The sequence below is a fragment of the Rhamphochromis sp. 'chilingali' genome (assembly GCF_963969265.1).
Source record: "Rhamphochromis sp. 'chilingali' genome assembly, chromosome: 22".
In the NCBI taxonomy this organism is placed as follows: domain Eukaryota; kingdom Metazoa; phylum Chordata; class Actinopteri; order Cichliformes; family Cichlidae; genus Rhamphochromis; species Rhamphochromis sp. 'chilingali'.
The window spans coordinates 13,989,236-14,004,854 of NC_137950.1; the positions used below are offsets into that span (position 1 = coordinate 13,989,236).

Below are 15,619 nucleotides of genomic sequence, written 5' to 3' on the forward strand. Positions count from 1 at the left end.
ATTGTTACATGAGTGAGTTATGCACAGAACATTTCAAAGCACAGAACATTTCAAAGTGAGCAGGATTAGGGAAACTCTAATCAGTTCTTCACTAGTCTGTGTAAGTGCGTGTGTGCAAACATTTTCATTTGAATGATTTGTATACTTCACGGAAAAGGACATTTTTGACATTTTGACACATGGACACATAGAAACATACTGAATGCCATTCATGGAGGTTTTCACATCCACAAAAGTATTATTGGACTTCAGATTGTGAGATTGTGGCATTACTCCCAGACACAGTTTCAGGGGTTTAACACCTACCCTTAAGCTACACTTGAAAACACAGCTACTAATTCCAGAAAATGCTTGTCAACAACACCACACTATGAAGTTCATTCATTTAACAAATCTAGCAAATTTTGTGATGCCATTAAACATCTTTCAAGAAATAAAACACTTCTGTTGTGGTCACACCAGCAAACATTAATGTACAATACAATTATCCATTGTTGATGCTGTATAAGCTCTTCCTGTGGGTCCTTCATCTCTTCATTTGACTTCCTTCTTCTATCAGTATCCAGTAGAAAGGTGCCAGACAAAAAAAACCAAACAAACCAAAAAATAAAAACACAGCACAGTAACTAGGAAAAGTCACTTTTGCAGTAAATGTAGCTCACAAGCTTACAATTACTGCTCAGTACATCTTAATTTAACCAAGACATTAAGTGAAGTCACTGAATTCTGTTAATATCAATAAAGTATTTTTTTTACATGTGTTAAATGCAGACATATAACCATTACTGTATATGACTCTCTCCTATTGTCAAGTGAGAGTTCCTATGTATGAATATAAATATATAAATTAGCCACTATTGGACAGTAAAACAATATTATTTGTCTGGTCATAAATTACACTTTAATATCTTTTTCCTCAATTTAGTATAGTTATGTTTGCAGACATCTTCCACAGCCTTAGACTCATACTTTGTGTATTGCCCAAAAATACACAAAAACACAAAATACACAGTGCACAAAGTTGAAGGAGGATGAGATTCGTCGTTATTGCTTTGTTTTCTTTTTTCATTTTGATAGATATTGCAATAATATTGTTATTGTGAAAAATCTGACATTGTGACAGCCTCATTTAGGATCTGATGTTTTGGGGACAAAATATGCAGTTCTGACTGTGCCTTTGTCTTATTCACTCATTTCCACACAACATAGCTACGAAGCTATAAACAGAGCATAAGTAAAAAAGAACAACAAGAAATATCTTTAACATTACACAAATAGCAAATACAGGTGTCTTTGACATTATTCCTATGTTCTTATATTGCTCCAGCACTTTACAAATGTAGATATTACTGCCTGATTTGTTTAAAGGGTGGTGTATGCATTATTTTAATGCATACACCACTAGTTATATTATATATTAGTTATAAATCTGATCCCTAGGGCAAATTCGAGGAACAGTTTAACTAATTTTTCCGCTGTTGGGGATTGACATTGTTTGTTTTATTCTGCTATGTCCAAGACTTTGAGATTTTATTCACTCATCATCCTCTTAATGGCCACTACAAGTTAGTCTAACTATCTTGTTATGCACAATAGTGACACACACAGGCGTTTAACTGAATTCACAGTTTCACTTCCACCCTTCTCAAAGCACAAAGTTCAGCTTCATTCTCTTCCTTTCTAGAAGGTTTTTACAATACAGTCCTGCATATTTTCCCACAAAGCTGCACATTTATCAAACGTTTTTTGATACATTAGTCGTGATCACTGAAATATTCATACTCATTGTACGTTTATATCGATTAACATAAAGCACATGTACTCAAATCAGTTCTTATCAAAGCAAATACCGAACTTACACTCTGAACCTTCTTTCAAGCCATCATTACAGGTCACTGGATAATTACATAGATTTAAAAAAAAAACCCTAATCATGTGATAACAGTAAAGAAAAAGATAATAAAAAAAAAATGCAAACATACCTCAAAAGTATGTATTTATAACTGGAAACCAAGTTTGTGCATGGGACTTTTAGGATTTTTAGGGAAAGCCAAACATCACTTTACATGCATATGAGATCAGAATCAGTGGTTATGGAATTTCTTGCCCTCCCCTCATATGGTATACATACATAGGTTTTGGCTTTAATGTATATGTAGATACAGATATGTACATATTTAGTAAAAACCACTGACCTATTGAGCATTACATCAAAGGTCTAGCTAGTTAAATCTAACTTTAAGTTAAGCCTACATGGGCCTCATAGAGGCACTTACAACATACTGCCTGTTTCGTTTACTTAAACAATGGGTGCTTTGGAGGATTCTAGGTTATTTGCATTTGCCACAACTACTCGTTTCTCTTTTTACTAAACATATAGTCAGTCGATTCAGAGGCAATACAAACTGAATATAAACAAATGCAGTACTCTTGTAGTGTTAATGTTAGGATAAGGTTGTGTGAGGTGTGGTACTCCCCTCATTCGCTGTTAATCAGTTAAAGCATTCAAGCAAAACAATCCCCTGCAGACATTGTAAATGATGGATGGACATGTTCTTTTACTGTAACACAAATTTACATTCTACACAAAGTTGCATAACATCCGAAGTCAAAGCATCTGCAAACTATAACATCCACAATGGGGATTTTATAGATTGCGTAGACATTCTATGATAATACAGTACAGTAAGTGGGCACAAAAAAGGTTTAACGAGCACTGAGAAGCGATGTGAGCAAACCTTATAGTCCAAAAGATTTGCTTGTGTGGACTAAGAACATCTTTGAGCATGTGATCTAGACCAATCAGTGATTCATTTCACTTCACAAAAGACTTCTCTGTAGGATAAATTAATTGAAAAACCTATCCCAGAGTTTTCCTATCTTAACTGTACAAGTCCAGTTTGACATTTTACATCAAGTATCTATCAAAAATGCTTTCATTCACAGGAGAACTAAATCTCGGCATGCGGTTTCGGATATTTTCAGACAACACTAAAATGTTGTAATTTTCTGACATCATAATCATGAAGTGAATCAACCTAACGCTACTTTGGTCTGAAAATATATGCGATGGCCTTCAAAACCAGCAACGGATGAAGCCAGGCAAGCATTACTTCTTACAGTGCCTGAATGTCAAAATCTATCCTAACGCAGACACTAAAACATCATTCAAGGAAAACATTCAAGTGATGTCACAGCTTTCATGTAAACGCTGCATATCTAGGTTCACAAATATAAGGGGTCTGGAAGCATGTGGATAGTAAGACTTCAAAACAAGTATGGAAATACTTTCCTTTTACAATTGTCTGTAAAAACTAGTTCTGAAGCATTTTGATTTTTTATTTTTTGCTCTCTTCAGTCTATGTTCCTGTTGGTTAAGAATCCTATGAACAATTTACAACATTGTATTATTTTAATAGTTATTTTAGACAACCAGTGGCATTAAAATGTCATTTCTTGCCATGAAATACACAGTATTCATGAAAAAAATACAAAATCATTAAAAAACTAAAGCGATTTAAAATGACAGCCTGGACATCAAAAACTCTATATACTGGCTTGAAATAAAACAAGAAAAATGGCTCGTGTCATCTGAATAACGTTTGTACATTTACAGCTGGTATAGCTAAATCAATGATAATGAGGAGATTGCCTGCTAAGTCTGTGCGTGTTTTAGATTAAAAATATATCTGTGTATTTACATATGTATGTGCACAGCATGTTTTCCAGCATTAACGTAATGTTGCATGTTTATTGCATTCGTGAATGTGTCACTATTTTTAAATCGTTTTTTTTGTTTTGTCTTTTTTGCTTTTGATTGAGATTGCTGAAGGTAAAATTATAGCGACAGCCCACCTAAACATGATGGTTTATTTGAAATTATTAAAGAAAATGTCAAAAAACCCTTCAAAGCATAAATGGTGAGGAAGAAATTAATTAGATTTAGAAAAAAGGAAGAGGCAAGTTTGATTAGGTGGTCCAAGGTTTTCATTGTATACTTGTTTTGTAATATTATCTGTTTCTGATGCCGAGACACAAGCTTCAAGAGTGAGCAAATTAACAATGATTGTTAGTAAAGTGCTTGCATTTGATTTGACTGTATAGTTAATTAAGTAGTAATCCATATCTGACATTGTACATTTGTTCTAATCTTCTTGTTTATAAATACTTTGCATTTAAATTTCTATAAAACGTTTTAGACCTACAAGTGCATATTTCATTTATATCACTGTCCTGATTATACTTCAAAGGCCAACTCAGTCATTTGCTACCATAAAACAGAAGATTTTGCTCCTTTGCCAAAGGCCATTTCAGAATAACCAGTTAGCATGCGTTGAGCCAAGCAGTCCCACTTATATGTAGATATTTGAATGGTAAAATTTCTCACATATCACCCTTCACTATAATTTGTTATCAAAAAGCTTAAAAAAAGACCTTGTGAATGTCTGCCTTACTGGTATAAAGATTTGGTTGACATGTGGGTAGATTTAAGGTTTAGATTTTGCTGTTATGTGGCGATTATATGATAGTGCATTTGAAGGAATATTACAACGCAATGCAAAATAATCCAGTGGAACAATATAATAATTGGGGAAATAAATTAGCGTTACAGGGAAGTAAATATGGAAAGCAATAAAATCTGATTTTTTAAGCTATTTTTTCTTAAGTTAATCATAAGCCTTAATTTTTTTTTCAAATCAGTTAAAGTGTCTAATGAAACAATACTTTTCTTTGTTAATGAGTATTGGCTTATCTATATTAGACATCTAGAATAACAACAGTAGCAAGTGGATCAAGTGAATGTGCAAGCATCTAACAAAGGATTAGACAACGAGACAATGATCGTATGTATTGGCTCCTAACAGCAATACAATATAAGAACTATTATTTTCAAGAGACATGTTCACCCTCAGAATTAGATAGCTCTTTTGGTACAATAAAACACGTATTACTTTCATTTGTTTCTGATTTTGTTGACATCCCCTAACTTTGCTGTGTAAACTATCAGCATAAAGTGCCCAATGACGTCACAATAATGAAAATGAATTGAGTGTTAATTGAGACTTACATAGGATAAGTTTTTTTTTTCAACATTGTGGAATGCTTACGCGGCGCTGTGTTCACTCGCTATATATTTATTATATTATCTATATATTTTTCTTTGTCTTTGGCTAAATAAACTAAATTACACAATATGGACAAAAGTACTAAGCCACTTACGTATAACACTTACTGGAGCTGCTTGACTATGACTTGACCATTTTTGTCCTGATGTTAATACCAGAGGAGCTGTGGAGGTTGTTGACCTTTATGTGTGACCCTGCTTTGTGGCCACATTACAACAAAACAACTTACAGTTGATTATGGACTATCTTGGAGGGAAGACCTTTCACTGACTGACTTATTGCAATGGTGGCATCCAATTACATTTTTTAGAAGTGGAAAAAGTCTGTTGAATGAGAGGCAAAATGTCTTAAAAACTGTTTAAAAAATGTGAAGGATTTTATCCAGCTGTGGCAATGGCACACGTGAAACACCTGAATTCAAAGATTAAGAGATGTGGCTCAGTAATTTTGTTCATATCATGTATCTTGCTCCATGATTATTTCACTGTATGAGTGTTAGGAGTCTAAGTTAGTTTGGTCCAGAATTCGCAAAAATATTCATCTGAAAATGTAACTGAGCACATTTTTATAACACCTTCTTGATGCATGGCACTATTTTATTCACTAAGCAGCCCCAATCAGTTTTACATTACTTGTAATTATTTAAATAACCACTTATCTTTAAAGCTAAATTTTGCATTTAACTCCACCTAACATGCTTCATAAACCATTTGATTCACAAGACAAGATCTCATTCTTTCTACATTCGAGTTCATTGTATGTTATTGCTATTGTATTTGCATGGCGTACAATGCAAATGGAGGCTTCAACGTAATTGGTCCATGGCTAATCTGCTGCATCTCTTATCAGCCAATCATTAACACAATTTCTGCTACAAAATGGAGGGGATGGGGGAACGACAGCGCCGCAGAGGTCCTGGAGCCTCATAGGTCTCAAAAGGCGGGCTAGTAATAGGAGCGAGTCGCAGTGCTGACCCAGTCATTCCCGATATGTTATTAAGACTGCGAGATTTTTCATAGCCGGTTGCTTTAAGACAATAAATATAATAATAAATCAGTTTAATAAATTGTTTGTATTTTTTTTATGTCATGTGCGAATAAATGGAAAGAAAATCAGTGAAATGTTTACAGATAATATGAAAAATTCCCATATGCAGAATGTTTTTTATGAAGGTTTCATAGTTTTGAAACATGAACATGAGGTTGAAGATGTTAAAAGTAGGAATTAAAAAAAGAACCACAAAAGTGAAGAGAAAAGAAAATGAAGGATATTAAATGAAAATCATAAAGACATATAAAGGACAGACAGACAGAGACAAGACAGACAAGACAAGAAAATGCGAGTTATGATATGCCTTTTTTTCCTCAAAAAACATAAACGCAAAAGATTTGTAGATATTAAAAAATTTAACACCAATAAACAGGCCATTGCATAAATTACCCAACACCTTGTGAACGGTAACGTCCGATGTTCAGGTAATTTGGACAACTATTTGGCCAAAACCGCAGTTTACACAACAGCAAATACTCTGATATCACTGATACATTGTAGTTGATCACATGAAGTTTATGTGGAATCATATCATGCTTTGTCAGCAGCCCATTTTGTATTTACTTGGTATGAACTTGGTATAAACTTCAAATGGCCAAAACAAAAATGTCCTCTCAGCCACATTTAAATCACTTTGTACCCTCGGTAATCACATCCTGTTGTGAGTGACTACTGAGTCACTTTCTATTTTGATTACAGTGGGAAACAAAGAAGTTCATTTAAAACGCTTTCCAGCTACAAAAGGACCTTTAAATTATAATGCGTGACACTTTGCATTTAGCTTAACAAATAACCAATTCATCTAAGACTACGTTTCCTTTCCCACTGTATTTTTGGTCCAAAACACTTCATGCATACACTGAGCCCTTCTTGTAGGAAGCAGCCACAAACAAGGTTGTGTTGTGATCACAGTGTTGTTGCATCAGCTGTAGTGAAAGGCCCCATTGTTAGATAGCAGCTATCTGCTCTAACAATGACTGACTGACTTATAGTGAGTGGAGTTTTATACATTTACTAGCAATATGCTCATGTTAGCTGAAATGAATGTAATGCTCTAACACTGTGATGCTGGAGCAGAGTTTGTGGTTTCTGTACACTTAAGTTATGGATGTAAATTTTTGTCAAACTCCATCCACCATAAGGCTGCGTCAGACAACAAAGAACAGCCACTGATCCAGTGTGACACCCTTTGTGTCTTCCTGTTGCAATGGAAAAATATGACAACATTCAGGGTCAAAGTGGCCGATTCTACCACTCTAGATAACCAACCTTAAATCAAAGTATTTCTTTTTTTTTTTACTCAAACACTTTCGTCAGATGGTACCTCAGTGACATATTAATGATGCATATTTGCATCATTAATATGTCACTGTACTGGTCATCTTTGGAGTAACATACCACAAACACTTTTGAAAAGCTGCCTGGCAAATCTGGTGCTGCTTCATTCTCAAGTTAAGTTAGAGGAACGTTTTTCTCATACCACGCAAATGCATCAAGACAAACTGTCAGTTTACATCAAGTGGCAGCCATGTATAGAAAGACTGCTGACTGAGTACAAGACGGGAGGAGAAAAAATAAACAAACCTGGTATGTTGTTGGAACTGAACAACGCTTGATAGTGTGCTTTCAGAGTGAGAGTTGAAGATCAAAACTCAAACATCTCTGCTTATTTATTCTTAATATTGTTTAACAGTTAAAATAGTCAAATTGAAATAATCTGAAGGTGCCTTTCCTACAGCTAACAAGCAAAGATCTTTTTATGGCACAATGTATGCTTGAAATCCAACATGATTTTAAGTTTACTGTTCAGATTCACATGTAAGAAAAGATGTTTTCTTTTCTTTAAAAAGGGAAACAGAATAGTCATAATCGTGAAGGTTTACAAAAACAGTAAAGGCTGAATATTAGACAACTTCTAATTTGGATTAATGCTCTGCATATCTGAAGATATGACGTATGATTTATGGGGGTTCACAAAAAATAATCCTTTATAAGAACTTTTAACAAAAGTCGATTCTTTGATTTTAGTCACAAATTCCTTCCAGTATTTTCTATATATTGTTAAAGATCACCATGCAGCATGCTAAGTGTCCCACTGTGCTCGCGTAATAGCTATGTTTTATATACACTCACTCACTTTATTAAGTACACCTTTTCAACTGTTAAATATGGCAAGCATCTAACTAGCCAACCACATGTCAGCAAATCAGTTTATTTAGGCTTTTAGGATATGGTTGTTGGTGCCAGTGACTTAGCACCAAGCTGGTCTGATTTCAGAAGGTGCTATACTGGGATTTTCCCACACAAACACCTCTAGAGTTTATGGAGAACAGTCCAAAACTGCAAAAATATCTATTGAGCTGCATGTCTCTGGGTGAAAATGCCTCGTTGATGCCAGAGGACAATGATCAGACTGCTTCAAGATGACAATAAACACTTGCTACAACTGAGGTATGCAGAAGAGCATCTCTGAAAGCTGATGTACTACAGTGGCAGAAGAATAAAACGGGTGCCATTCCTGTCAGCTAAGAACCGGAAACTGAGGATATGATTGCCACAGGCTCACTAAAACTGGACAACAGGGTACTGGAAAAACATTGTCTGACCTGAGTCTCGATTCGATTCGGATGATGGGGTCACAATTTGATGTAAACAGCATGAACCCATGAATGGTTCAAGCTGCTGGTTGTGTAATGGTGCTGGGGATATTTAGTTGTCCATCCCTTTATGAACATGGTCAGAAGTGTACCAATATTCTGATGGCTGCTTCCAGCAGGATGTCACAAATCTCAAATAATCTCAAAGTGGTTTCTTCAGCATCACAATGAGCACCTTCGGGATTTTGTAGAAAAGGAGATTTTCACCATGGATGTGCAAGAGAAATATCCAGCAACTGTGTTATCCTATCATAAAATCATCATCGTCATCATCAAAATCGACCAGCAAGGGGTCACACCCGGTATTAGCAAGATGTACCTAATAAAGTGGCCCGTGAGTGTATATTCAAATAAAGTTGGTAATGGTGGTCTTCTTAATTTCTGGCTTTAATATGATCTCACTGACATTTAATAAACTGATTTCTTCAATCAAGCTTTTTAATGTGATTCGTAACACTTGCCGAATGGCATATCGGTAAAAATGGAAATTGAGACACAGAAAAGCAGTTCCCATTTGTTGATTATATGAAAGGTGAAAGTGATAGAGAGCAATGAGATCAGGTGGTAACATGGTTGTGATGGTTGTTCAGCTGACAATAGTTTGCTTTTGTCACACACAGACTTTGTTTTAAAAAAATCCAAGAAGAAGAAATATTGTGAAATGAAAATAAAATAAGTTAATCATGTCTCGGCCACTGCAGTCTCTCACAGTCTGCTCTCCTCCTCTCTGGGCTATCTGCTGCATTTACAACAACAATCATCTGTGGTTTTGTGCTCTGGGATTCTCTATCAAGGGAAACGGTGAGTCTGGCTGTCACTGTATTCAGTGATGACATAATTCCTGCCCAAAGTCACACTTAATTTACACTATAGAGGGAGTATGTACCTACCTAGAGTCAGACTTTAGTTACACTTGCACTGCAGTGGCGGCCTGGGGATGGGATGGAGAATGAGTGTTAATCACACAAGGAGAAGGCTATGTTGAGGGAAGACACAGAGGAACAGAGACAGCACTGCAAATATTGTTGCCAGACTGTTTACCAAGCACATAATCATGTGAAATTAAGACTGACTCAAAAAATAGCCTTAAAAACACACTGTACAGTACTGTATGTCATGGTCCTGGGCCATGTGGGCCCAGTATTCTTAGTTCCTTGTATTTTTGTATTTCGTTCCTTATTTAGGCCATGTTTTCTGAGTTGCCCTGTTGTGTTGTTCCCTAAGTGTTTTCCCTTCATGGCTTTTACCCCCTGTGTGCCCCTCTGTGTATCTGTGAGCCCTCGTCTCTCCTTATGTTTTATTCCATGTTTCCCCTGCCCATTATGTCTAAGTTCTCCCCGTGCTCTCTCTCCCCCCTGTGTGCCCTCTATGTATTTATGAGCCCTCGTCTCCCTTTGTGGTTGTTTCATGTTTCCCCAGCCCGTTATGTCTGTGTTTTCCCCGTGCTCTCTCTCCTCCTGTCTGAACCTCTGTGCCTGTACATGTCATGTTCAGTTCACCCCGCCCTGTCTCGTTATGATTATCAGTGTCACCTGTGTTCCCCGTGTGTGCCCACTTTCCTCGTTTACCCTCTGTGTATTTCTGTCTGAGTCTCCCTCTGTTCGGCGTCGCGTTCTCCCTCATGTTGTGTGTAATTCTCCCCGTGGTTCGGTTCCTTGTACAGCTCATGCTTTAGTTTTCCCAGTTTTAGGTTATTTTGTATTACTTCTCGTGGCCAGCAATAAAGCTGTGTTTTTTGAGTTTATCCCCGTGTCTGTGAGTCTGCATCTTGGGTCCTTCTCCTGCCTGCCACACAGCAAACCATGACACTGTATGCATGTGTGAAGGCAATAACCTGTTTTCAATCACTGTTTATAGCGTCATTGACTGTTTGATTCTTTTCTAAGAATGGCCACATACACACTGGTTCATTCTTACATGGTTTAAAGATCGTATGATCTCCTGTTACCAATAATGAAATGTACTGATTTGGTCATGACCATTACTGAAGCCACAATATGTGCATACACTACATACAGCTCCTACTATATCTTCTAGAGAAGATATAACATCCAGCTGCATCCTACATCCTTTAGTTTGTAGTATGTAGGTCAGACGTATGCAGTTCATGTCGAACCCAATTAATATTTTATGTCCCTGCTTCTTGTACATATATGTGAATATACGCTGTGCATACATGTGTATCGGTAAAAATCTGGCTCAGAGAGAATATTTGTAGAGTGTGATGGGGGGAACACAGTAAGACACACACAGTGGTACTGTTACAAATATCAGATCATGCATGGCAATGTAGAGCGAGTTTTACATACTGTGTCAACCGTAAAGAGAACACATGAGAGGACTGACAAGTGTTACCACATAAAAAACTTTCACACGGGTTATAGGAAAAGGCTTTTAGGAGTTACTTTTAGAGTTAGCGTGTCGCTCTGGTAATGACCTCGAGCACAGACAGAAACAACAGACAGGTCTGTGGTGGCTGGAAAAATATTTCTGCCAACAGTTAACTTTAATCTGTGTCAAAATTAACAATATAAAACAATGGGGTAAAAAAGGAGCAGATGAAATGTCAATGAAGAGCATTTTTTTCCCTGTAAACCTCAGCATCGTATCTGTTTAAAGTCTAGATAAATTATATTATCCTTCCATGAAAATGCTGCAGATTTACTGCGGATTTGCTAATAAGTATTAAAAAATCTAACACCAATTACCCAACACCTTGTGCACGGTAACGTCCGATGTTCAGGTAATTTGGACAACTATTTGGCCAAAACCGCACAGTTTACACAACAGCAAATACTCTGATATCACTGATACATTGTAGTTGATTACATGAAGTTTAAGAAATCTTATACCACTAGTGAATTTATGTGGAATCATTAATTGCCTTGCATTATGCTTTGTCAGCAGCCCATTTTGTATTTACTTGGTATGAACTTCAAATGGCCAAAACAAAAATGTCCTCTCAGCCACAATTAAATCACTTTGTACCCTCGGTAATCAAATCTTGTTGTGAGTGACTATTGAGTCACTTTCTATTTTGATCACAGTGGGAAATGTCACATAACAAAGAAGTTCGTTTTGAAACTCTTTCCAGCTACAAAAGGACCTTTAAATTATAATGCGTGACACATTGCATTTAGCTTAACAAATAACCAATTCATCTAAGAATGAGCACACTGGACTCATTCTTATATATATATATATATATATATATATATATATATATATATATATATATATATATATATATATATATATATATATATATATATATATATAAGTAAACTAATGATAATTAGCGTAATAACATGAATGCATAAAAAGCACAGATAAGTACGGATTTGCTAATAAGTAGTGAACGTTTTGGCCAAATATGCTCTTGAGAATGCCTTTAACCAGCGAGATTTGCACCACTTTTCTGTTAATTTGTTCCGCTGTTTTGTTGGCAGTTTTGTTTGTCACTCCGATTCAGAAAAGACAGATCGCAGGTGATGGTGAAACTCAAAGGGGATCACAGGAAGAACACGAGGGAAGTCACAAAACACAAAACAACAAAAAGAACTTGTACAAAACACAATATCAAGAGAAAAACAAAACAAAATACAGAATACAGCAAAATATAATTAAAATTAACATAAATCAACTCAATCCACACACATACACCTCGAAACAATATAGCATTCAAATAAATACTTCTTTTTTTTTTTTACCAAACTGCTGGATAACACATCACAGTAATACAGATGCACAGAGCATGTTAGAAACACAGAACAGAACAAAAAAACACCTCATATACATATATAGAGGAAAAGAGTGTGGAGAAGAAGAGAGACAGAGGAACAGAGAGACAGAAGCCAATATAAACTCCTTGAAGAAGGTCTGGAGGAGTGATTTGGAGTGAGCAATCAGAGGGGGGTGATTGACCGTTTGACCTTAGTGAGCCATGCATACGGCACTGGGTGCGTAGGAAGTCAAATGGCCAACAATCCAACAAAATAATCTGAGAAGCTAAGAAAATAAGTTGGCAAAAACACCTTATGCATATATCTACAAAATAAATCACAAATAAAGCACACAAGAATGATTTTTAGTCAGCATGGAGGAAATCCCTCTTTAAAAACAAGTGGAGAGCAGGGACTATCATAACTGTTATAAACCCAGTGCTTTTTGTTCATTTAATTGATATTCAAAACTTCTGATTCACAAATTTAACAGATTAGTCAGATAAGTTTGAATGCTCCTATATAACTATCTTTTTTCCCCCCAATAGGAAAGAGGTAGGCATCACCTTGGCCAGGTCATTTGTCTAACACGGGGCTTATAGACATGGAATCTTGTTATCAGATACTAGAGACTCAAGTGTCAGAGAAAGTAAGAAACAGATCAAATTGATTTGGTATTTACTGTAAGCACTTAGTACAGTCTCTTCCCCCAGTGCACAAGGCTCAACATTAAAATACACACTAAAACAATAAAGACTTTTATACATCGCTTACCTACAAATTACAAGCTCTACACAGCATCCTAATAACCCAAGCACTTGTTTTGCTCAATGGACTCCTGATTTGTTTTAAAGAGGGATCTTTGTAGCACCTAGATTTTATATTACATATAGAAAACCATTAAAAACTGCAGCGATGTCAGCAACCTCTAACTGAAAGGCTCGGACAGCTCGAGGCTCGCTTACCTTAAACAGCATGAAGCCGCTTTTTCGGTCAACTCTGTCATAGCATTTGTCTTTCTGTCTGGCCGGTAAGTGTTTCAGTCACCAAGTGCAGCTTATGTTCCTTCTGATTTTTCCACAGTACTCATACAAAAGGTCCTAATCTTTGGACTACACTAGGCACTGAAAGCACAGTTATACGGTCAGGGGATAGTATTTCAGATCCATTACATGCTTATTTTGTAAATTAGCACTCTGGTATTATAACTGATTTGTAGGTCAATTTTTTTGTTTGTTTGTTTTTTGATTAATGCATTCTTTAAAATGTTTGCTAGTGTTAAGCATGCCATGTTTCACGAAGTGATATCCCCTGACACAGATGGCTCCAGTGACCCCAGTTACCTTGGGCCTTGGAAAGGTGATATCCAGCACTGCAATCACAATGTGTTAAAGTATCAGTGCAGACCAGCTGATTAGAAATGGTGCATATGTACATGTAATTTTGCAAATCCTTGTGGCCACATCACGGCGTAGCAGGGACAAATGCCACTGTTAGTGCATACAACCAGTGCGAGAGTACATGTACATATTATATATACAGGTGTAAATAGAAAGGTGTTGTTTATAGTCAAACATTGTTTTTTTTAAATTGCAGTGTGCACTTCTGTTTGCCAAGGTGGAGGTCCGTGGGGTAGGGAGTAAAACACAATAGGAAGGGAAAAAACTAAATTAAGCCACACACGACAAACACAAACACAACACTCAGACGGCATTGAGAGGACAGAGACACAGTGTATAACATGTAAGAATGAAAAAAGCGCACATACACACGCGTGATATGACACAACCTGAAGAGAGAGACAACAACAACACAGAGGCACATCAGACAACAACATGACCCGCTGTTCCCATTGGTTCTTCTTCAGTGTCTTGCTTTATTAGTTATTGACACAGGACACAACAACGGGGTTATTTTTCATTTGAGCTTCTGGGTGTTATTTGCACATGTGCATACCCGCATGGATGCGCTCTTGCACTCTCATGACTGTATGCAGGTTTTAAGCTCTCACACAGACAAACAAGTAATTACTGAGTGTATATCACAGCGAAATTTTCACATTTTCTCTCCAGATTTTTTCTTTTCTTTTCTTTTTTATTACATCTTGTACAGTGTTCATTGAGATTGTCATTCACAAAGTTATAATAATAAGTACAACATTGGGCTGAGGTTAGGACTCATTGTATGAAATACCTCTGAAATCACAAGGTGAGCCCCGAAATACCCTTTGCAACCCAAACCTTAACATTCACACTGAAGTGCTACCTAACCTGAGCTCAAATGTTTGCATCATTCCACGCGTTCAGGCACAGATAAGTCTTCTTACAGGTGACACAAAGGACAAACTCCATTGAACATTTAGACACAACACTGTGAAAACATTTGGTGTATCTGCATATCTTTTGAGGTCATGCGTAGCATGTGCAGCTGCATCTGTGTTAAAGTGGGCACTACACTGCTGTTTGTGCAATTAAAAACATCCTACCTCTAGGACAGCCAGATTAAAACTTTCTGGATGTTTCCAGGATACAAGCTCCTTTATTAAAAATTTTTTTTTTTTTTTTTTTTAGTGTTACCTCTGGTCTATGGTTTGATCCAGGAAGATGTGGAGTTTGCATTGAGGTCCTGCTGTAACAGAGACCCCTCCATCTTATACCAATCCTCAGTCAGAGGGGAGTCTGGGCTGGGTGCCAGGGCTGCTGCCTCTAGTTTGTTGTCAACAGGGGGGTGTCGAAAGTTTGGAGGGAGTGTGGGGGAGTGTTTCAGTGCAGGTTGGTGGCAGTGGTGGTAGTTGGATTGCAGTAGTAAATGAGGTGTTGGGTTATCATGAGCATGAAGATAATGGACATGGGGCAACGAAAAGGGAAGGCGTTATGGTGGAGCACAAAGGAAAAGAAGGGGTGAAATGAGGGCGTGGGTTTCAAAAGGGAAAGAGCGGGGACAGGAGGGTAGATGTGGGGCAAGTTTGGGAGGGTAAGTGGTCAAGGGGTTGAGGGAAAAGTAAATAAAAAGGACAACACAAGGCAGGAGAGAGAGAAAGAGAGAAACAGACAGGGAGAAACAG

General features: G+C 36.9%; 1 protein-coding gene across 3 annotated transcripts in view; it reads right to left on the minus strand.

The window, feature by feature from the left end:
• Window positions 1–15,619, minus strand: part of LOC308390796 (voltage-gated potassium channel KCNC1-like) — a 54,487-nt gene that overhangs the window by 6,044 nt on the left and 32,824 nt on the right. The window contains exon 5 of one of the 3 annotated variants that reach the window (XM_080873082.1): window positions 15,132–15,260. The exons of 1 other annotated variant lie outside the window; for it this stretch is intronic. In XM_080873082.1, the coding sequence (XP_080729208.1) occupies window positions 15,139–15,260 (122 nt within the window). In that variant the 3' untranslated portion in view covers window positions 15,132–15,138. Of the gene's footprint in view, window positions 1–5,901; window positions 6,153–15,131; window positions 15,261–15,619 lie in introns of those variants that run through there. One more of the 3 variants, XM_080873081.1, reaches the window with a different exon arrangement.